We start from the raw sequence: 24,975 nt of genomic DNA, 5'->3' as shown, positions 1-24,975 counted from the left end.
CTTGGACCTTGCAGAACCAAAGGGGAGAAAGAAGAATTACAGAAGGCAATTATGATCAAAATGAGTAAAAAGAAATGCCAAGATACAGCGCTACACTACCCTCAGATGAGGGTTGAGTTGCTAAAGATGGTGTCCACGACTAGGAATGTGTATACATAAAGGATAATATATAATATTGTATTACACAAAGAATATATATGAAACCATGTGAAAAAAAGTACTTAAAAGGTAAAAGAATAAAAAATATATATAGGATGCAATATTAAAATGTATTAAACAGACATTTTATTAACATAAACTGACAGTTAAAAATACAGTTAAAAATAGGTTCAACAATCTAATGGATTGTCCCATACAATGTCCAAGAGGTTATGTCCTATGTCACATACAAGTGGTTAAGTCCCATACCAAAATGTCCAAAGCAAATGTTCAAAGTTAATATCCAAACAATAGTGTCCAAAAAAATGATAATGTGTCCAAAGTTGGTGTAAAAATCAAAAAGGTGAAAAAATGTAAAAAATATTAAAAATAATTTGTGAAAAGATGAAAAACTGAATAAAAATATATAAAAAATATATATGAGTTGTGATCAGCAACCCATATGAAAGGTATATATTATATGTGATAGTGAATGAATATCGTGAGGTGTACACCTAAAAAGTGTGTATAAAAATGTGTTTATATAAAAGGGTGTGGTAAAAAATGTGTTATAAAAAATGTGTTATAAAAAAGGATTCAAAATCCTGGTGAAATAAATAAAATCCAAATAGCTCCAAAAAAAAAATGTGTATATAATTCCAAGTATTCCAAAATGTGAGTGTATAAAGTGCTGGGTTGATGTTCCTCTTCTCAAAAGGTTATCAAATGTAATGGGATATCCTCCTGTACCTAGAAAAGTGTACAGAAAATAGACATAGTGCAATAAAATCACTTTAGAATGGCAACAATAGTATTCTACTCACCAGATATATTCTGAGCTGCAATACCAGTGTATAGCCAACGCGTTTCGGTCCTCAGGGACCTTTCTCAAGACTGTCTTTGGAGCTATTTGGATTTTATTTATTTCACCAGGATTTTGAATCCTTTTTTATAACACATTTTTTATAACACATTTTTTATAACACATTTTTTACCACACCCTTTTATATAAACACATTTTTATACACACTTTTTAGGTGTACACCTCACGATATTCATTCACTATCACATATAATATATACCTTTCATATGGGTTGCTGATCACAACTCATATATATTTTTAATATATTTTTATTCAGTTTTTCATCTTTTCACAAATTATTTTTAATATTTTTTACATTTTTTCACCTTTTTGATTTTTACACCAACTTTGGACACATTATCATTTTTTTGGACACTATTGTTTGGATATTAACTTTGAACATTTGCTTTGGACATTTTGGTATGGGACTTAACCACTTGTATGTGACATAGGACATAACCTCTTGGACATTGTATGGGACAATCCATTAGATTGTTGAACCTATTTTTAACTGTATTTTTAACTGTCAGTTTATGTTAATAAAATGTCTGTTTAATACATTTTAATATTGCATCCTATATATATTTTTTAATCTTTTACCTTTTAAGTACTTTTTTTCACATGGTTTCATATATATTCTTTGTGTAATACAATATTATATATTAACCTTTATGTATACACATTCCTAGTCGTGGACACCATCTTTAGCAACTCAACCCTCATCTGAGGGTAGTGTAGCGCTGTATCTTGGCATTTCTTTTTACTCTTAACTTTGGAGTCTGGTTGGGAGACTCCGCCTATATCAGATATAGCTTGTATGGTATTATTGTGGCGCTGATAGATATACATTTATTTGAACTATGATCAAAATGAGACCACTCATGGGTCTCAACTTAAAACCTCAGTTTTCTTATTTTATATCATACGTATCAATATTTTATGAAAAAATAAGTTTGAAATGTGAACAGTATGAGCTTGAAGAATAATATGGAAAATGCACAGAATTGGCAGCTCTAGGTACAGGAGGACATTATCAGCGGTTAAACACATACAAGCAGGTTAGAGTCCAACACGTCTGCAAAGGTCAAATCATTCTATGGGAGCATGAACACTGTAAGAGGAAGGAGGACACCAGAGCTTATTTGAAGCAAGAGATAGTAAATAACCCACAAAATCTCTGGGAGTAGTCAAATGATTGTAATCTATAGAAATTATATGCGTGCGTAAATTACTCCCTCATGAACTAGGTGTGTGAGCAAAACAGCTTATGTAATACATGCTGAAAATATATCAAGATAACATTATGATGGTTGCTACAATCTGCTAAGCTACATCCTATATATACTATTATGATGAGCTAGATTAGCTGATGACAATATGACCATTTGTGCATTGGAGTGCATTTGAACATTATTCTATTTCTACATAGAAATTACCCCATATCAGTTTTATTTGAGCAGCAAAACTGTCTTATAGAGGCTGTGAAGCATGTCTGTACGGGGCTAAGGGAGCTAATGACCCCAAGATCCTGAATAACATGTAATTGCCGGTTCTGCTGCCAGGGTTGGGGAATGGAGCTAACTATATAAATCTATAGGTTTTATGTCGACTAGGATAGACTATATCTAGTTGTGACTAGGATAGACTATATCTAGTTGTGACTAGGATAGACTATATCTAGTTGTGACTAGGATAGACTATATCTAGTTGTGACTAGGATAGACTATATCTAGTTGTGACTAGGATAGACTATATCTAGTTGTGACTAGGATAGACTATATCTAGTTGTGACTAGGATAGACTATATCTAGTTGTGGGATTAATCCAATCTTGAGATAATGTGCCTGCAATGGGCTGTCTGGACTATAAGGCCTAGATTTGGAGTTTTGTCGGTAACGACCCGAAAAACTAACGCCGGCTTTTTTCTGGCCGCACCATAAAAATAACTCTGGTATCGAGAGTCCACATAAAGGCTGCGTTAGGCTCCAAAAAAGGAGCGTAGAGCATTTTTAACGCAGCTTCAACTCTCGATACCAGAGTTGCTTACGGACGCGGCCAGCCTCAAAAACGTGCTCGTGCACGATTCTCCCATAGGAAACAATGGTGGCTGTTTGAGCTGAAAAAAACCTAACACCTGCAAAAAAGCCGTGTTCAGCTCCTAACGCAGCCCCATTGTTTGCTATGCGGTAACCCTTCCTACGTCTGCACTTAACACTCTAACATGTACCCCGAGTCTAAACACCCCTAACCTTACACTTATTAACCCCTAATCTGCCGCCCCCGCTATCGCTGACCCCTGCATATTATTTTTAACCCCTAATCTGCCGCTCCGTAAACCGCTGCTACTTACATTATCCCTATGTACCCCTAATCTGGTTCCCTAACATCGCCGACCCCTATATTATATTTATTAACCCCTAATCTGCCCCCCACAACGTCGCCTCCACCTACCTACAATAATTAACCCCTAATCTGCCGACCGGACCTGAGCGCTACTATAATAAAGTTATTAACCCCTAATCCGCCTCACTAACCCTATATTAAATAGTATTAACCCCTAATCTGCCCTCCCTAACATCGCCGACACCTAACTTCAATTATTAACCCCTAATCTGCCGACCGGAGCTCACCGCTATTCTAATAAATGGATTAACCCCTAAAGCTAAATCTAACCCTAACACTAACACCCCCCTAAGTTAAATATAATTTAAATCTAACGAAATAAATTAACTCTTATTAAATAAATTATTCCTATTTAAAGCTAAATACTTACCTGTAAAATAAATCCTAATATAGCTACAATATAAATTATAATTATATTGTAGCTATTTTAGGATTAATATTTATTTTACAGGTAACTTTGTATTTATTTTAACCAGGTACAATAGCTATTAAATAGTTAAGAACTATTTAATAGCTAAAATAGTCAAAATAATTACAAATTTACCTGTAAAATAAATCCTAACCTAAGTTACAATTAAAACTAACACTATACTATCAATAAATTAATTAAATAAAATACCTACTATTACCTACAATTAACCTAACACTACACTATCAATAAATTAATTAAATAAACTACCTACAATTAACCTAACACTACACTATCAATAAATTAATTAAATACAATTCCTACAAATAAATACAAATAAATAAACTTGCTAAAGTACAAAAAATAAAAAAGAACTAAGTTACAAAAAATAAAAAAATATCTACAAACATAAGAAAAATATTACAACAATTTTAAAATAATTACACCTACTCTAAGCCCCCTAATAAAACAACAAAGCCCCCCAAAATAAAAAATGCCCTACCCTATTCTAAATTACTAAAGTTAAAAGCTCTTTTACCTTACCAGCCCTGAACAGGGCCCTTTGCGGGGCATGCCCCAAGAAGTTCAGCTCTTTTGCCTGTAAAAAAAAAAACATACAATACCCCCCCCCCAACATTACAACCCACCACCCACATACCCCTAATCTAACCCAAACCCCCCTTAAATAAACCTAACACTAAGCCCCTGAAGATCATCCTACCTTGTCTTCACCTCACCAGGTATCACCGATCCGTCCTGGCTCCAAAATCTTCATCCAACCCAAGCGGGGGTTGGCGATCCATCATCCGGTGCCTGAAGAGGTCCAGAAGAGGCTCCAAAGTCTTCGTCCTATCTGGGGAGAAGAGGCGATCCGGACCGGCAACCATCTTGATCCAAGTGGCATCTTCTATCTTCATCCGATGACGACCGGCTCCATCCTGAAGACCTCCACCGCGGACCCATCTTCTTCCGGCGACGTCCAACTGCAGAATGACGGTTCCTTTAAGGGACGTCATCCAAGATGGCGTCCCTCTAATTCCGATTGGCTGATAGGATTCTATCAGCCAATCGGAATTAAGGTAGGAATATTCTGATTGGCTGATGGAATCAGCCAATCAGAATTAAGTTCAATCCGATTGGCTGATCCAATCAGCCAATCAGATTGAGATCGCATTCTATTGGTTGATCGGAACAGCCAATAGAATGCGAGCTCAATCTGATTGACTGATTGGATCAGCCAATCGGATTGAACTTGATTCTGATTGGCTGATTCCATCAGCCAATCAGAATATTCCTACCTTAATTCCGATTGGCTGATAGAATCCTATCAGCCAATCGGAAGTCGAGGGACGCCATCTTGGATGACGTCCCTTAAAGGAACCGTCATTCTGCAGTTGGACGTCGCCGGAAGAAGATGGGTCCGCGGTGGAGGTCTTCAGGATGGAGCCGGTCATCATCGGATGAAGATAGAAGATGCCGCTTGGATCAAGATGGTTGCCGGTCCAGATCGCCTCTTCTTCCCGGATAGGACGAAGACTTTGGAGCCTCTTCTGGACCTCTTCAGGCACCGGATGATGGATCGCCAACCCCCGCTTGGGTTGGATGAAGATTTTGGAGCCAGGACGGATCGGTGATACCTGGTGAGGTGAAGACAAGGTAGGATGATCTTCAGGGGCTTAGTGTTAGGTTTATTTAAGGGGGGTTTGGGTTAGATTAGGGGTATGTGGGTGGTGGGTTGTAATGTTGGGGGGGGGGTATTGTATGTTTTTTTTTTTACAGGCAAAAGAGCTGAACTTCTTGGGGCATGCCCCGCAAAGGGCCCTGTTCAGGGCTGGTAAGGTAAAAGAGCTTTTAACTTTAGTAATTTAGAATAGGGTAGGGCATTTTTTATTTTGGGGGGCTTTGTTGTTTTATTAGGGGGCTTAGAGTAGGTGTAATTAGTTTAAAATTGTTGTAATATTTTTCTTATGTTTGTAGATATTTTTTTATTTTTTGTAACTTAGTTCTTTTTTATTTTTTGTACTTTAGCAAGTTTATTTATTTGTATTTATTTGTAGGAATTGTATTTAATTAATTTATTGATAGTGTAGTGTTAGGTTAATTGTAGGTAGTTTATTTAATTAATTTATTGATAGTGTAGTGTTAGGTTAATTGTAGATAATTGTAGATATTGTATTTAATTAATTTATTGATAGTGTAGTGTTAGTTTTAATTGTAACTTAGGTTAGGATTTCTTTTACAGGTAAATTTGTAATTATTTTAACTATTTTAGCTATTAAATAGTTCTTAACTATTTAATAGCTATTGTACCTGGTTAAAATAAATACAAAGTTACCTGTAAAATAAATATTAATCCTAAAATAGCTACAATATAATTATAATTTATATTGTAGCTATATTAGGATTTATTTTACAGGTAAGTATTTAGCTTTAAATAGGAATAATTTATTTAATAAGAGTTAATTAATTTCGTTAGATTTAAATTATATTTAACTTAGGGGGGTGTTAGTGTTAGGGTTAGACTTAGCTTTAGGGGTTAATCCATTTATTAGAATAGCGGTGAGCTCCGGTCGGCAGATTAGGGGTTAATAATTGAAGTTAGGTGTCGGCGATGTTAGGGAGGGCAGATTAGGGGTTAATACTATTTATTATAGGGTTAGTGAGGCGGATTAGGGGTTAATAACTTTATTATAGTAGCGCTCAGGTCCGCTCGGCAGATTAGGGGTTAATAAGTGTAGGCAGGTGGAGGCGACGTTGTGGGGGCAGATTAGGGGTTAATAAATATAATATAGGGGTCGGCGGTGTTAGGGGCAGCAGATTAGGGGTACATAAGGATAACGTAGGTGGCGGTCGGCAGATTAGGGGTTAAAAATTTTTATTCGAGTGTCGGCGATGTGGGGGGACCTCGGTTTAGGGGTACATAGGTAGTTTATGGGTGTTATTGTACTTTAGAGTACAGTAGTTAAGAGCTTTATAAACCGGAGTTAGCCCAGAAAGCTCTTAACTACTGACTTTTTTCCTGCGGCTGGAGTTTTGTCGTTAGATGTCTAACGCTCACTTCAGACACGACTCTAAATACCGGAGTTAGAAAGATCCCATTGAAAAGATAGGATACGCAATTGACGTAAGGGGATCTGCGGTATGGAAAAGTCGCGGCTGAAAAGTGAGCGTTAGACCCTATTTTGAGTGACTCCAAATACCGGCGGTAGCCTAAAACCAGCGTTAGGAGCCTCTAACTCTGGTTTTCACGGCTAACGCCAAACTCTAAATCTAGGCCTAAGTAAATAATGCTTTATGTAGGTCATCATAAAAACCTCAGACAGCGAAGCAGCCACTCTGTTCTGCCCGCAGGCCTGGGGGAAGAATAACACAACTATAATAATCTGTTTTAGAAGTTTCCCCCCACCAACACACATTTAACCAAAAAGGGTCTGAAGAGTAAATGCCAAAAACTAAAACTAATTGTCCCAGATGTAATAATATTAAGTTAGGATTATCTAAGACATAAAGGGGGTAAATGAAGGTCCGTATACAGATATTGCTTGAAGCAGCATACAAACAGTTTTTCAGGGAATGTATAGGGTGTGATGGAAGTGTAAGTAATAACCCTATAGAATATGTCCCTGGGTATCCGGCTGTAAGGATTATCAACTCACAGACTTTGGACCCCGTTCTCATCTGTATCAGAGATTTTCAACCAATTCCGGTCTTGCTTCGTTCTGATGTGACAGTTGCCTGCTTGGTAAGAGGTGGTTGTAGAGAACTTTGTCCCCGTCGAGTGTGACGACGGTCATATCTTGAGAGGTGCGGACGTCCTATTTCACGACAGGGAAAAGGCACAGCTGCATGGAGGACTCCGTGGGTTGTGTTTGCAATGCCAAACCGCTCTCTCGGATATAATTTCTCCTTGAGGGAGCCCGAATCTCCCAATTCAGGTAGGCAAGCCTCAGATGGTTCCCAAGTAAGGGTAGATTGGGAGATGTTCCTGTAGAGGCTGGGGCTTGGAATCCCTGTGAGTAGGTACCTTAGCGTCAGCGGACAGCATAGACCCCTGTAGAGCTGGGTTATCTACTTCTGGCTGATTAAGTACCTGGTGCGCCGTTCCTCTCAAAGGTTTTAGGACAGCTCGTTCAGTGCCAATTTGTGTTGCGGTTCCCTGTTCCCAGCTGGGTGTGTGCTTCGTCACCATATCTGTGTTTGGGCCGGTTCTATCTTCCGGCAGGATATGAGATGGTGTATCTGCTGTGTTCATATTAGGTGCTTGGGTCAGGTATATGTGTGGCTTGGTTAATAGCTTTGGTGAAGGCTGCACCTCTATTTTCGCATTAGCACGAACATCCTTTAGGGAGATGTATTCCTATTGCAGTACTTCGTGGATCCTAAAGAAATGGGCATCAAGCATGGCTTTCACTTCCCTTAGGATTAGCTTGGTATTTAGCGCCATATTGAAGGAACAGAGCGCAAGTTTTCAGCAGGCGTGTTGGCACTCCCACCACTTAAGACAATAAATTACCAGTTGTAATAAGGAGTTATAAGGGCTATTCCTCTCCTGTACCATAAGTTATCAGTGTCTATGCACTGCATACCCAGCTTACAAGATACCAGGGGTGTGTGGGGGGTGTTGAGAGCCTCTCACTGAAGGATCTGCCTTCAGAGTCAGCACAGTTTGTAGACTTTGACTGATGAGATAAGATAGTTAGAAGATCCTCTTAGTCACTGATAAAAGGCAGATTATCTGTGAATCCCTTAGAGCAACCGATATTGCGACCATTCAAGGTGCTGCCCAGAGAGACGCACCCTACTGCGGTTTATTTGTTGTTGGCCTGAGATGCATTTATAATTTGATTTATTGCAAAATATTGCTTACAGGACCTCCCAACCAACAGCAATATAATATCACTAGAGAGTGGGTATATACAACTCTAAAGTATGGAAGCATGCTCCCAAATGAAATAAATAGATTCTAGCCAAACATTAACTAGACACATATATGTCTACTCCTTTTAAACTAACAATTATACAAAGCAAAGAACCAAAGGGGACAACTATGTAAAATAAGACTATATAATCTCTTCGTGCGAGCTCCGTACACACACAGTTGTGAAGCATTATATACTGTCAAATATGTTCTATTTGTTAATGAAAAGAGAATTATTTTTTTCATATAGCTATTGAGAAGTCATAGGAAAAATTTGTTGATATGTTTTCTGTTTATTGAGGCCTAGGCTGCTTTTTTGTTTCACCGTTCAATCTCTTACTTGATATGATGTCATTGTTTGATGATATGGTATAGCGTCCATCAAACACAAACAGCTTCCCCCGAAAAAATCCATCCGGAAACTGTTCCAGGTACTTATGGATACCACCCTTGAGCTGGTATACCTCTTTGCATATAGCCTAACAAAAAAAAAATAAAAAAAAATATAATCGAACATTTCATATAAAAGATAAAATACTTTGTAAATACTCTTTTTTTAACCCCTTAAAAACCATGACATACCCTATAGGGTTTTCCTGTCTATAATAGCGCGGGTCCTGTCTCCAGCGGCAAAAGCGTGCTATTATAGTCTCCCTCCCTCCTGCAGACATCCTGAAATAGCAAAGTCTTGTCGCTGGCGGTGAAACCACGCTATTGAAAAACATAACCAGCCATTTCAAATAACAAAATAAAGGTAAATTAGCTATTTGTAAACATTGTAATACACTCCAGCAGGTAAAATGGATAATTAGGACAAATTATATATATAAAACATAATTCTCAGGCACATGTTCCTTTCTGAGCAAATATGAGCATTAGAATATGCAAGTCACTGTTCATTAAAGGTCTGGTGTTTTCTGTTATGTTGCTGCCTCCTTAAAGCATTTGGTTTTGTCCCAGACAGAACTTCACATTGACAGGCATCTCTCCAGTGTTCTACAAAATGCCTCTACAGGCATACATTATTGACCTAAATATGCCCAACTGCAACTTGTAAATATTATTAGGTTAATACAATGCTTGTGCATTCCCCAAAAAGAAAAAAAGTTGGTTACAGATATATTTTTCAGTTTTCAGGAATGTATTTCAAAATCCAGTTTTACTGAATGCAAATCAGCAAATCTTTGTAAATATTAAAGCAACAAGTAAGAAAGGAACACAAACATTTAAGGCTAGATTTAGAGTTTTGTCGGTAAAGACCCGCGTAGCTAACGCTGCTTTTTTCCCCAGTGCACCCTTAAGACAACGCTGGTATTTAGAGTTGTCCGAGTGGCTGCGTTAGGCTCAGAAAAGGGAGCGTTGAGCATAATTTAGCTCCACTTCAACCCTCAATACCAGCGTTGCTTACGGTAGCGGTAAGCTGGCAAAACGTGCTCGTGCACGATATCCCCATAGGAAACAATGGGGCTGAGCTGGCTGCAAAATATAACCTAACACCTTCAAAAAAGCAGTGTTCAGCTCCTAACGCAGCCCCATTGTTTCCTATGGGGAAACATTCTCTAAGTCTACACCTAACACCCTAACATGAACCCCGAGTCTAAACACCCCTAATCTTACACTTATTAACCCCTAATCTGCCGGCCCCTCTATCGCTGACACCTACATTATATTATTAACCCCTAATCTTCCGACCAGACACCGCCGCCACCTACATTATCCCTATGAACCCCTAATCTGCTGCCCCTAACATCACCGACACCTATATTATATTTATTAACCCCTAATCTGCCCCCCCAATGTCGCCGCAACCTAACTACAATTATTAACCCCTAAACCGCCGACCTAATCTGCCACTATAATAAATGTATTAACCCCTAAACCGCCGCACTCCCGCCTTGCAAACACTAGAATAAATTGTATTAACCCCTAATCTGCCCTCCCTAACATCTCCGGCACCTACCTACAATTATTAACCCCTAGTCTCCCGCCCGCAACGTCGCCGCTACTATAATAAATGTATTAACCCCTAAACCTAAATCTAACCCTAACACCCCCCTAACATAAATATAATTTTAATTTAACTAAATAATATTCCTATAATTAAATAAATTATTCCTATTTAAAATTAAATACTAGAAAATAAACCCTAATATAGCTACAATATAACTATTAGTTACATTGTAGCTATTTTAGGATTTATATTTATTTTACAGGCAACTTTGTATTTATTTTAACTAGGTACAATAGCTATTAAATAGTTATTAACTATTTAATAGCTACCTAGTTAAAATAGTTACAAAATTAAATGTAAAATAAATCCTAACCTAAGTTACAATTAAACCTAACACTACACTATCATTAAATTAATTAAATAAATTACCTACAATTAGCTAAACTAAAATACAATTAAATAAACTAATCTATAATACAAAAAAACCAAAACACTAAATTACAAAAAATAAAAAATTATTACAAGAATTTTAATCTAAATTACACCTAATCTAAGCCCCCTAATAAAATAAAAAAGCCCCCAAAATAATTCCCTACCCTATTCTAAATTAAAAAAAGTAATCAGCTCTTTTACCAGCCCTTAAAAGGGCTTTTTGCGGTGCATTGCCCCAAAGTAATCAGCTCTTTTACCTGTAAAAGAAAATACAATACCCCCCCCCAACATTACAACCCACCACCCACATACCCCTATTCTAACCCACCCAATCCCCCCTTAAAAAAATCTATCACCAACCCCCTGAAGATCTCCCTACCTTGAGTCGTCTTCACTCTCTCTACCGGATTGGATGAAGCCGAAGTCTTCATCCAATCCGGCAGATGTGGTCCTCCATCCGGGTGAAGTCTTGATCCAAGCGGCAAAGAAGAGGTCCTCCATCCGGGTGATGTCTTCTTCCAAGCGGCATCTTCTGTCTTCCGGATCCATCTTCATCCCGCCGATGCGGAACATCATCCTTCCCCGACGGACTAACGACGAATGAAGGTTCCTTTAAGGGACGTCATCCAAGATGGCGTCCCTCGAAATCCAATTGGCTGATAGGATTCTATCAGCCAATCGGAATTAAGGTAGGAAAAATCTGATTGGCAGATTCAATCAGCCAATTAGATTGAGCTTGCATTCTATTGGCTGTTCCGATCAGCCAAAAGAATGCAAGCTCAATCTGATTGGCTGATTGAATCAGCCAATCAGATTTTTTCTACCTAGGATTCCATCAGCCAATCGGAATTCGAGGGACACCATCTTGGATGACGTCATTTAAAGGAACCTTCATTCGTCGTTAGTCTGTCGGGGAAGGAGGATGTTCCGCGTTGGCGGGATGATGATGGATCCGGAAGACAGAAGATAGAAGATGCCACTTGGAAGAAGACATTGCCCGGATGGAGGACCTCTTCTTTGCCGCTTGGATCAAGACTTCGCCCGGATGGAGGACCACATCTGCCGGATTGGATGAAGACTTCGGCTCGGCTGAGTGAAGACGACTCAAGGTAGGGAGATCTTCAGGGGGTTAGTGATAGGTTTGGGTGGGTTAGAGTAGGGGTATGTGGGTGGTGGGTTGTAATGTTGGGGGGGTATTGTATTTTCTTTTACAGGTAAAAGAGCTGATTACTTTGGGGCAATGCCCCGCAAAAAGCCCTTTTAAGGGCTGGTAAAAGAGCTGGTTACTTGGTAATTTAGAATGGGGTAGGGAATTTTATTATTTTGGGGGACTTTTTTATTTTATTAGGGGGCTTAGATTAGGTGTAAGTAGATTAAAATTCTTGTAATAATTATTTATTTTTTGTAATTTAGTGTTTTTTTTTTTGTATTATAGATTAGTTTATTTAATTGTATTTTAGTTTAGCTAATTGTAGGTAATTTATTTAATTAATTTAATGATAGTGTAGTGTTAGGTTTAATTGTAACTTAGGTTAGGATTTATTTTACAGGTAATTTTGTAATTACTTTAACTAGGTAGCTATTAAATAGTTAATAACTATTTAATAGCTATTGTACATAGTTAAAATAAATACAAAGTTGCCTGTAAAATAAATATAAATCCTAAAATAGCTACAATGTAATTATTATTTATATTGTAGCTATATTAGGGTTTATTTTCTAGGTAAGTATTTAGTTTTAAATAGGATTAATTTATTTAATTATAGGAATATTATTTTGTTTAATTAAAATTATATTTATGTTAGGGGGTGTTAGGGTTAGACTTAGGTTTAGGGGTTAATACATTTATTATAGTAGCGGCGACGTTGCGGGCGGCAGATTAGGGGTTAATAATTGAAGGTAGGTGGTGGCAATGTTAGGGAGGGCAGATTAGGGGTTAATAAAATGTATTATATTGTTTGCGAGGTGGGAGTGTTGCGGTTTAGGGGTTAATACATTTATTATAGTGGCGGCGAGGTCCGGTCGGCAGATTAGGGGTTAATAATTGAAGTTAGGTAGCGGCGACGTTGGGGGGGCAGATTAGGGGTTAATAAATATAATATAGGTGTCGGCGATGTTAGGGGCAGCAGATTAGGGGTTCATAGGTATAATGTAGGTGGTGGCGGTGTCCAGTCGGCAGATTAGGGGTTAACATTTTTTATTATAGTGTTTGCGATGTGGGGGGCCTCGATTTAGGGGTTCATAGGTAGTTTATGGGTGTTAGTGTACTTTGTAGCACAGTAGTTAGGACCCCTTAACGCTGCTTTTGACGACTAACGCACAACTCTAAATCTAGCCGATAGTTATTTAATAATATGTCATTTACATTAGATTAAAAACATATGATGAAGGAAATAAGATTTGTTAAAAGTTTCTGCATCTAATGTTATCTAATGTAAGCTGCTTATCGGGCTCATTTTATTGTGGCAGACTTGAGTATAGAACCCTTTACTTGGTCCATTTCACTATGGCACTTTTCCGTGTGATATATGTTATGTTATGGTGAAATGGACCAAGCAAATGATGTATCACTGTGGCCCATTATCTGGCACATGTAACACTTTACCTGGTACTTTGTATCACTGTCTCTGAACTCCAGTCCCCACATGTCACTAATTGAAGAGACAAAGTATTTCCCTACCTGAGCACAGGTGAGTCAGTCACAGTGAGTGAGCAGCTGACCACTTGACAGTAGAACTGAGAAACGCAGACTTCTGTGATACATTGAATGTTTACATTAGCTGTATCTGGGCAAAAATAATCACAGAGCAACCATAACCAAAGCTCTAGGTAACCCCAGGGGTAAATGTACCACAGTTCGAAAAACAAGGTTCTAAATCTAGAACCTTCTAGTGAAGGTCTTGCTCACTTTCCTCCACCTCTTCGGTTGAAGTAAAAGGTCGAATGATGGATACAATGTTATCAGTAATATACATGTAAAGGTTTAGTTCCTATAACATACTATAAATGTTTCTATAAAACAGTGGGCGCTGCCACATTGAAACCTAGGTTTTCTCTTATCTATCTCATCTGGTGAGGACAATTAAGAACAGATATAAAACAGTCAACAATAGAGAGTTTGCAAACAAAGCTAACAGGGTCTCCATACAACCACTGTTGCACACTCTTATTAACTGTACTTAATAGTCCTCAGCAGGAAGGAGAGCTAAGGGGAAAACCTTGGTTTCAACATTGCGGCATCCATCACTTGATAGAAACTATGTGGAATTGAGAAAACCAACAGGAAAGGAGGACAAAATGAATAATTATAGTATATTGATTTTTTTTAACTACACTTCATTAAACATTATGTACTACAATCTCAAATTGTATGATGTCCCTTAAAGTTTTAATTGTGGATATGTTTTGTAGCTGTGTTTAAAATTATAATGAATTCATAGTTTAATGGTAAGAATGTTTTCAGGTAAAACAACTTTATATCTAATTAGTGGTGTAAATAAATATAAGACGTGGGAACATCCTAACTATTACTATTGGGAGACTGAGATATATGCCATGTAGGAATGGTTACTTTTGATCTCTCTTCTTAGTATTATTGTGATAAAACTTAGCAAATTTACTGAAATAAGCAGTTAAAAAATGTAAAATTCTCACCAAACATTATACTAAAATTTTCAGATAGTAGGTTATAACCTACTGAGTTATATTTTTAATGTAAGACTAAGGAATATAACTGTAGAGAAATGTAAATAATAAATAATAATACCGCTGACTGATTAAAAAGCGGACTATATATATATATATATATATATATATATATATATATATATATATATATATATATATATATATATATATATATATATATATAACACCTTACACAGCAGAGTGTGAAATTATTGTCTCACCTTTGACCTGAGATAGGCGGAGCCACGTTCACATCGTATTCCTCCAGTACAGTACATCAGCACAGTTTTATCTCTAAACAGTTCAAGATTTTCATCAACATAATTTGGGAAGTAGCTGAATTTTCTGATGTCTGGAGCAAGGCAATTTTGAAATCTGCCCTTAAAAATAAAATAAATACTAACATTTACCAGATTACAGTGGAACTAAATACAAATTTGAACTCAATGGAAAAGGTAAATAAAGTAACATTTGCATATAATACTTGTATCTGCAGTTATACTGAAAATATCTGTAACAAATGTTTTTTTTTTCTGTAGAAAAGCTATGTAAAGAGAAGACAATTGCACCAATTAATCTCCCAGTGGGGGTATGAGGAAGACAGATTCTGTATGTGAACTAGCTAGTTGTGCTTATTCAACCCTTCTAGTCATTATTCTCATGTCAATACCTAACACAAATAACATTAGCAGGTCTGCTTTACTTGCAGGCTCAGCCCATTGTTATGGACATGTCCTGTAGAACAACAATTGATACTTTTAAATTAGCAAACCCAGCTATTTAAAATATAAAAATAATCATGAAGGAACAATTTACCATACATAATATTCTGCAGTATATTTAACAAGTAATTTGGAGCACATTAAGGGGAAACAATTTTATAGTACAGTAAGTCTTTAAGTATTCAGATTACCTTTTAAAAGTCTTAATTTTACCAATTGAGCTAGCAAAGAAGGTCCCCCATAGCCGTACAAAGATTTTTTTTGTAAATATTATTTTCAGCTAATGATGGCCAATAAGAAATGTACTGAAAGCGCAGATACGTTGCACAGTGCGCTCTCCTGACACTATTCCTGGTTTCTCTAGCTAGTAGGGAAGCACATATGAACATAATAATTTTGGTGTTTCTTATTGGCTGTACTGCTAGCTGAACCATGGTGGACCTCCACTTGCTAGGTAAACAGGTAAAACTAAGACTTTAAACAAAGGCAAATGGGGTATCCATAAATACTACTTTCATGTTTTTCACTTTCTGTACTGTCCGTTGAAATAGAGCATATACTGTAAAAACTGTGTGTCCTCATCATAATCTTATTTACATAAAACATGTTTCTTGTAAAAGGACTCACGGCTCAAAGAATTTTATTTCTGCATCTTAAGTTTTTGTAATATTCTTGACATATTTATATACAAACTCTGTTGTCTGGCCATTACTAAGATCTTTGCCATCTCTTATTATTATTATATGTTTGTAATAAATCACCCCCTAATTTTACTACTTACTATTTTGCTCTCATAAAAGTTGCGGCAGTCCAATAAAATAGTGTCACTCTCTTCTTTTGCTAAAAACTTTCCCACTTCTTCATGAAACGTCTCTGGGGGTAGATGTGTTGCTAAATAAGATAATAATGATGTGTGAAACAGCCACCAAACAATGTTATAGATTTCATACAACTATGGAGGTAATTAGTGATTTGAGAAATTACTGTGTTTGCAAAAGCTCTGGAATATGTTTCTTATTATTGGTAGAAACTTTAAAGGAATGGCATTAGGTACTATTAGATTTATAGCAGATTAGATATTTTCCATTCCCTACTTGTGCTCTTCAACGTCATTAAAACTTTGGGATCCATATAGCAATGAGATGTTGTTCTGAATAATGAAATTACAAGAAAATCAGGTAAAATAGACTTTCTAGGAGTTAACATTGCTAGGAGGATTGTTCCTATCTTTTAAAGTGACCATCGTATATGAGACAGCAAAAGGACCACCACTAAAGCAAGCAATCATTCCATATGTGTATTGTCTAGAACAACTACTCTACATTTACATGTGTTTACTCAGTTTGTTTTTACAGCCTCGTACCAGTTTACAAAACTATTTTATTCAATTTATGTCTGCAACAAGCTCAGCTCTCTTTATGAGTTTTTCAACTTCCATTCCCTGAACCTTCTGGTTCTCAATGATATGGAATAAGATTGCTGTCAAAAAGGCAAGTGTGTGTGATTCTTTATCATTGTACATACATTGTGACCAGTGTTCCCTCTAAGGCTAGTTTTGTTTGTGGTCCAGCAGTGAAAAAGTTTATAATGGAACCACACCTTGCAGTCTGCATTGTGTAGTGTTTGATAATTGCTCTAATTAACTGTTTCACTGCTGGGTCGCACACAAAACTGACCACACTGATTGAGACATATAAATACAAATCTAAATTTTCAAACACATTTTTTTATTTTCGAAAATACATTTTTTTGTAGAATACAAATCTTTAATTACAAATACAATTCTTTTTCTTTTGGGAGTACACTTTTTTGTTGATACAATAACATAATTTATGTAAGAACTTACCTGATAAATTCATTTCTTTCATATTGGCAAGAGTCCATGAGCTAGTGACGTATGGAATATACAATCCTACCAGGAGGGGCAAAGTTTCCCAAACCTCAAAATGCCTATAAATACACCCCTCACCACACTCACAATTCAGTTTAACTAATAGCCAAGTAGTGGGGTGATAAAGAAAGGAGTAAAAAGCATCAACAAAGGAATTTAGAAATAATTGTGCTTTATACAAAAAATCATAACCACCATAAAAAGGGTGGGTCTCATGGACTCTTGCCAATATGAAAGAAATTAATTTATCAGGTAAGTTCTTACATAAATTATGTTTTCTTTCATGCAATTGGCAAGAGTCCATGAGCTAGTGACGTATGGGATAGTAATACCCAAGATGTGGAACTCCACAGAAGAGTCACAAGAGAGGGTGGGATAAAATAATAACAGCCATTTACCGCTAAGAAAAATAAATCCACAACCCAAAATATAAGTTTATTCTTATAATGAAAAGAAAAAACTCAAACATAAGCAGAGGAATCAAACTGAAACAGCCGCCTGAAAAACTTTTCTACCAAAAACTGCTTCCGAAGAAGCAAATACATAAAAATGGTAGAATTTAGTAAATGTATGCAAAGAAGACCAAGTTGCTGCTTTGCAAATCTGATCAACTGAAGCTTCATTCTTAAAAGCCTACGAAGTGGAGGCTGATCTAGTAGAATGAGCTGTAATTCTCTGAGGCGGGGCCTGACCCGACTCCAAATAAGCCTGATGAATCAAAAGCTTTAACCAAGAGGCCAAGGAAATGGCAGAAGCCTTCTGACCTTTCCTAGAACCAGAAAAGACAACAAATAGACTAGAAGTCTTCCTGAAATCTTTAGTAGCTTCAACATAATATTTCAAAGCTCTTATCACATTCTTAGAATTCTTAAGATTAGGACACAAAGAAGGGACAACAATTTCTCTATTAATGTTGTTAGAATTTACAACCTTAGGTAGAAATGTAAATGAAGTCCGCAAAACTGCCTTATCCTGATGGAAAATCAGGAAAAGGAGATTCAAAAGAAAGAGCATATAATCCAGAAACTCTTCTAGCAGAAGAGATGGCCAAAAGAAACAACACTTTCCAAAAAAGTAGTTTAATGTCCAAAGAATGCATAGGCTCAAACGGAGGAGCCTGTAAACCCTTCAAAACCAAATTAAGACTCCAAGGAGAAGAGATTGATTTAATGACAGGCTTGATACGGACCAAAGCCTGTACAAAACAGTGAATATCAGGAAATGTAGCAATCTTTCTGTGAAATAAAACAGAAAGAGCAGAGATTTGTCCCTTCAAGGAACTTGCAGACAAACCCTTATCCAAACCATCCTGAAGAAACTGTAAAATTCTAGGAATTCTAAAAGAATGCCAGGAGAATTTATGAAAAGAAAACCATGAAATATAAGTCTTCCAAACTCGATAATAAATCTTCCTAAAAAACAGATTTACGAGTTTGTAACATAGTATTAATCACTGAGTGAAAGAAACCTCTATGACTAAATACTAGGCGTTCAATTTCCATACCTTCAAATTTAATGATTTGAGATCCTGATGGAAAAACGGACCTTGAGACAGAAGGTCTGGCCTTAATGGAAGTGGCCAAGGTTGGCAACTGGACATCCAAACAAGATCCGCATACCAAAACCTGTAAGGCCATGCTGGAGCTACCAGCAACACAAACAATTGTTCCATGATGATCTTGGAAATCACTCTTGGAAGAAGAGCTAGAGGCGGGAAGATATAAGCAGGTTAGTAACACCAAGGAACTGCTAACGCATCCACCGCTTCCGCCTGAGGATCCCTGGACCTGGATAGGTAGTACCTGGGTAGTTTCTTGTTTAGATGGGAAGCCATCAGATCTATTTCTGGAAGACCCCACATCTGAACAATCTGAGAAAACACATCTGGATGGAGTGACCACTCCCCCGGATGTAAAGTCTGACGGGTGAGATAATCCGCTTCCCAATTGTCTATACCTATACAAAAGGCAGAATAGTCCTTATAGTCACCATTTTGAAAGTTGGCACTCTTACATAACGATTCAAAATTTTCAGATCCAGAAATGGCCTGAAAGAATTTTCTTTCTTTGGGACAATGAATAGATTTGAACAAAACCCCAGACCCTGTTCCTGAAATGGAACTGGTATGATTACCCCTGAAAGCTCCAGGTCTGAAACACACTTCAGAAAAGCCTGAGCCTTTACAGGATCAGGAGGTCTTACTCTGAAACCTATTCGGTACCCTTGAGAGACAATACTCTGAATACATTGATTTTGGACAGAATCTGCCCAAATGTTTTGGAAGAATCTTAATCTGCCCCCTACCAGCTGAGCTGGAATGAGGGCCACACCTTCATGTAGGACTTGGGATCTGGCTTTGGTTTCTTAAATTGCTTGGATTTACTCCAAGTTGAAGAAGGTTTCCAATTGGAACCAGATTGTTTGGGGGAAGGATTAAGTTTCTGTTCCTTACTTTGTCGAAAGGAATGAAAACGGTTAGAAGCTTTAGATTTACCCTTAGGTCTCTTATCCGGAGGCAAAAAAACTCCCTGCCCTACAGTGACAGTTGAAATAATCGAATCCAACTGAGAACAAAATAACTTATTACCTTGGAAAGGAAGAGATAGTAATCTAGACTTAGATACCATGTCAGCATTCCACAAAGCTCTTCTAGCTAAAATAGCTAAAAAGACATAGATTTAACATCAATTTTGATGATATCAAAAATGGCATCACAGATAAAATGATTAGCATGTTGAAGCAAGCGAACAATGCTAGACAAATCAGAATCCATTTCCTGTTTTGCGCTAAACTTTCCAACCAAAAAGTTGATGCAGCTGCAACATCAGCCATAAAAATGGCAGGCCTGAGAAGATGGGCAGAATATAAATAAGCTTTCCTTAGATAGGATTCAAGTTTCCTATCTAAAGGATCTTTAAAAGAAGTACTATCTACCATAGGAATAGTAGTACGTTTAGCAAGAGTAGAAATAGCCCCATCAACTTTGGGGATCTTTTCCCAAAACTCCAATCTAACTGCTGGCAAAGGATACAATTTTTTAAACCTTGAAGAAGGAATAAAAGAAGTACCATGCCTATTCCATTCCTTAGAAATCATATCAGAAATAGCATCAGGAACTGGAAAAACCTCTGGAGTAACCACAGGAGGTTTATAAACTGAATTTAAATGTTTAATAGTTTTAATATCAAGAGGACTAGTTTCCTCAATATCTAATGTAATCAACACCTCTTTTAACAAGGAACGAATATACTTCATTTTAAATAAATAAGTAGATGTGTCAGTGTCAATATCTGAGGAAGGATCTTCTGAATCAGATAGATCCTCATCAGAAGAGGATAATTGATAATTTTGCTTTATATGTTGTTTTTTTCTCTTACATTTGCAAGATGTCTCAATCTGATCCTGTCTCAGAAACCACTGTTGGAACCCTGCTGCATGATAACAGTTCTACCAAAGCTAAGTGCATTTGTTGTAAATTTGTAGAGATTATATCTCCAGCTGTGGTATGTAATAGTTGTCATGATAAGCTTTTACATGCAGAGAATGTGTCCATCAGTAATAGTACAATGCCTGTTGTTCCTTGAACATCTAATGTACATGATATACCTGTGAATATAAAAGATTTTATTGCTGATGCGATTCAGAAGGCTTTGTCTGCCATCCCGCCTTCTCATAAACGTATAAGGTCTTTTAAAACTTCTCATAAAGTTGATGAAATTTCAAATGACCAACAACATACTGAATTTCTTTATATGGCAGTTTCAGGAATGGGAAAAAAATGCATACAGCATAGCCCTCTGATATAGAAAAAGGCAAGAGGCATATAGGAATGGGGTTTTAAATAATGAAATTATTTGGCGGCAAGTATGACACACAGCGCAAACAATTTTTTTTTGGCGTTAACAACATCCAGAAATGACACACTCGCGTCATATTAGACGCAACCTCGTGTAAGGAACTCGGCGTCAACTAAGACGCTGGAAATTATGATTTTGCTTCATCGGACGTACCGTTGCGCAAAAAAATTCTCACGCCAAGAATGACGCATACCCCAGGTAAGAATTTTTTTCCCTAAATATGTTTTTTTCCCAATTATGAAACTGATAGTCTGCAAAAGGAAATATACATAAACCTGACTCATGGCAAATATAAGTACAATACATATATTTAGAACTTTATATTAATGCATAAAGTGTCAAACCATAGCTGAGAGTGTCTTAAGTAATGAAAACATACTTACCGAAAGACACCCATACACATATAGCAGATAGCCAAACCAGTACTGAAACAGTTATCAGTAGAGGTAATGGAATAAGAGAGTATATCGTCGATCTGAATAAGGGAGGTAGGAGATGAATCTCTATGACCGATAACAGAGAACCTATGAAATAGATCTCCCGCGAGGAAAACCATTGCATTCAATAGGTGATACTGCCTTCACAACCCTCTGACATTCGCTGTACTCTGAGAGGAATCGGGCTTCAAAATGCTGAGAAGCGCATATCAACGTAGAAATCTTAGCACAAACTTACTTCACCACCTCTATAGGAGGCAAAGTTTATAAAACTGAATTGTGTGTGTGGTGAGGGGTGTATTTATAGGCATTTTGAGGTTTGGGAAACTTTGCCCCTCCTGGTAGGATTGTATATCCCATACGTTATACAATACGTCACTAGCTCATGGACTCTTGCCAATTACATGAAATATTTTTTTTTTTTTCCTTTTGGAAGTACAATTTTTTTCTTTTTTGATATTACACTTCAAGCATGTATCTAAGCAATGTAAAAAATAAATTCTAGTTTCCAATATGCTAAAGTACAGCATTCAGTTCAGTAGTTTGCCTGGAATCAAGCTGCTCTTTTGCTTTTATGGAGAAATGGCTGACACCTAGGGTTGCCACCTGCCCCGGTTTCACCAGGGCAGTCCCGGTCTGGGACTGTATGTCCCATGTCCCGGAACTACAGTCAAATGCCCCGGGATAAGAGCTCCCCTGGGGCTGGCAAAGCAGTGAGCGCAGATGAAAAAAAAAAATTAGCTGGCCAGGGGAGCTCTTAGCCCAGCCCCGGCGGGAGGAGCCTGCTGCTGCCTGGAGTATAGTATACTGTATGTGGGATGGAGCAAGAGGAGGGTCACGTACACGTCCATCAGTCGCTGCGCTGAGCCTGCGCAGCGCAGCTGTGATGCTTAGATTGGCGCCATTAGCACTGTAGTGCTTGGAACCGGTGGACCCTGGGAGCAACTAGCTGCAGAGAAGACGATAGACGAGACAGTCAAACAGCAGCGGTGCAGCGGTGCGTGCAGCCGGTCCCATAACTAACAGCACAGAGGACCTCTGTGATAACTGACGATGTTTGATTGCAAGTCTAAGTCTTGTAGATCTGGTTAACTTGTGAAATACAATAAATATGTCCCATATATTTATGACAAAAATATCAAACATACACTTAGAAGGCGTTTTGCATTTTCTTTGCAGTATATAAGGAAGGCTGCGTGTCTGTTTGGTCAGCTGGGACAGGGTGTGTTACTCACACTTGGCACCATTATTTTTGTACCCCTCCCCGAGTGAGTTTGACATGCTATAAAGTTACACACCCTCCTCAACATGCAGAAACATTAACCCCTAGCAGCCTGTTTATGTGCTTCTACATCCCTAGAGTCTGGTCCCTCCCATTGCAGGATACCGCAACTTGATAGGGCTAAGGTAGCTGTGATTTTGTCTCTCTATGCTGAATGATGCATATAGTATCGAGCTGTGACTCTGTCCCACGCACACTGGAGCAGATAGAAGATTTCTGTCCCTTCTGGTCACATATAGAATAGAGCTATGAGGTGACACAGAGGTGCATACAGAAATTAGCTATAAGTAGTTCTCTCCTCCTTTCGGGTGACAAAGGGGAGTAGACAGATGTGATCAATGCCATTGCCACCCCCTGTAGAGTCATACAATATAAAAGACAGAAGAAATCTATCAACATTCTTCCTGTAGGCTTGGACAGGTGATGGCTTTTTGTCCTTTTTCTCTAGGGAGCTACAGAGATTATCTATAAGATGGTTCCCCTGTGAAGACACAGTTGAGCAGTCAGAACATGATAGCCATCTCCCTCTAGGGTGGCACAGGACTCGTACTACAAATACAAACATGTTTCCTGGAGACTAGCTTCCTACTGTGGCATATATATATATATATATATATATATATATATATGCTTCCTACTGTGGCATATATATATATATATATATATATATATATATATATATATATATATGCTTCCTACTGTGGTATATATATATAAAAGTTTCCAGGAATTTGCTGGGCAAAAGGTGGCAACCCTACTGACACCCCAGCACATCAACATTTCAGGTAAACTTTTAAACATTTATCATGTAACATACAACATGGCTTAACACACTTAAATAGATTACAGGTATTCTCATTTGCATCATAAAACACTATTCAGAGAAATATTGATTTTGATGTTTTAATTAAAGATTTCATGGTAGCAGCAAAAACTTACTGTTAGCATGTGGTTTTCTTTTAGAGTATGTTTATGTTTTAACTTACAACATGCTTTAACAAGCCCTAAGTGCTTATTTTGCCTTGTTTTATAATAAAAATTTACTAATGAATATTGATTTTGATAGTTCCCAGGCAAACTATTAAACTGAATGCTGTGACATCACAAGTCTTTTAGCAAAATGGGAACTAGAATTTATTTTGACAGTGTTTTGACATATGCACAAAGTATAATTAAAAAAAAAAAAAAAGAATTGTACTTCCAAAAGAAAAAATATGTATTGTACTTCCAAAAAAAGATTTGTATATGTAATTAAAGATTTGTATTCTAAAAAAAATAAATTATATTTCCAAAAAATTTAGATATGTGTTCGTATGTCACAGTTTATGTACAATGAAAGAATCACAAACGCTTTCCTTTTGACAGCAATCTTATTTCATACAATGAAACTTAAAGGGACAGTCAACACCAGAATTTTTGTTGTTTTAAAAGATAGATAATCCCTTTATTACCCATTCCCCAGTTTTGCATAACCATCACATTTATATTAATATACTTTTTACCTCTGTGATTAACTTGTATCTAAGTATCATCAGACAGCCCCCTGATCACATGACATTTTAATTATTATCTATTGACTTTCATTTTAGCCAATTAGTGCAGTGTCTGCCACAATCCACGGGCGTGATCACATTATCTATATGGTTTACATGAACTAGCTCTCCCCTGTTGTGAAAAGCAAATAAAAAAACATGCGATAAGAGGCGGCCTTCAAGGGCTTAGAAATTATCATATGAGCCTTCCTAGGTTTAGCTTTCAACTAAGAATACCAAGAGAACAAAACAAAATTGGTGATAAAAGTAAATTCGAAAGTTGTTTAAAAACATAATTTATGTAAGAACTTGGTATGGTATCTCACAGGGAGATCAAAAGGCGCGCTATTTTAAAACAGATAAGACAAACATAGAAATTGGATCTGTGATCCCAGAACGTGTAATGTTCCCACAAATAGTTACTCCGTTTTTTTCTTCGTCAAGTGTTCTTGCT

At 37.2% G+C, this 24,975-nt stretch overlaps 1 protein-coding gene across 1 annotated transcript in view; it reads right to left on the bottom strand.

Moving 5' to 3' along the window:
- TSTD2 (thiosulfate sulfurtransferase like domain containing 2) overlaps window positions 1-24,975 on the bottom strand; it is a 103,741-nt gene that overhangs the window by 4,482 nt on the left and 74,284 nt on the right. The window contains exons 6-8 of the mRNA XM_053702702.1: window positions 16,304-16,413; window positions 15,022-15,180; window positions 9,071-9,209 (exon numbers count right to left, since the gene is read on the bottom strand). Of these exons, the coding sequence (XP_053558677.1) occupies window positions 9,071-9,209; window positions 15,022-15,180; window positions 16,304-16,413 (408 nt within the window). The remainder of the gene's footprint in view (window positions 1-9,070; window positions 9,210-15,021; window positions 15,181-16,303; window positions 16,414-24,975) is intronic.

Source organism: Bombina bombina, chromosome 2 (assembly GCF_027579735.1).
Source record: "Bombina bombina isolate aBomBom1 chromosome 2, aBomBom1.pri, whole genome shotgun sequence".
In the NCBI taxonomy this organism is placed as follows: domain Eukaryota; kingdom Metazoa; phylum Chordata; class Amphibia; order Anura; family Bombinatoridae; genus Bombina; species Bombina bombina.
Note: the sequence above shows the minus strand (reverse complement) of the source record. Positions and strands in the feature narration are given on the sequence as shown.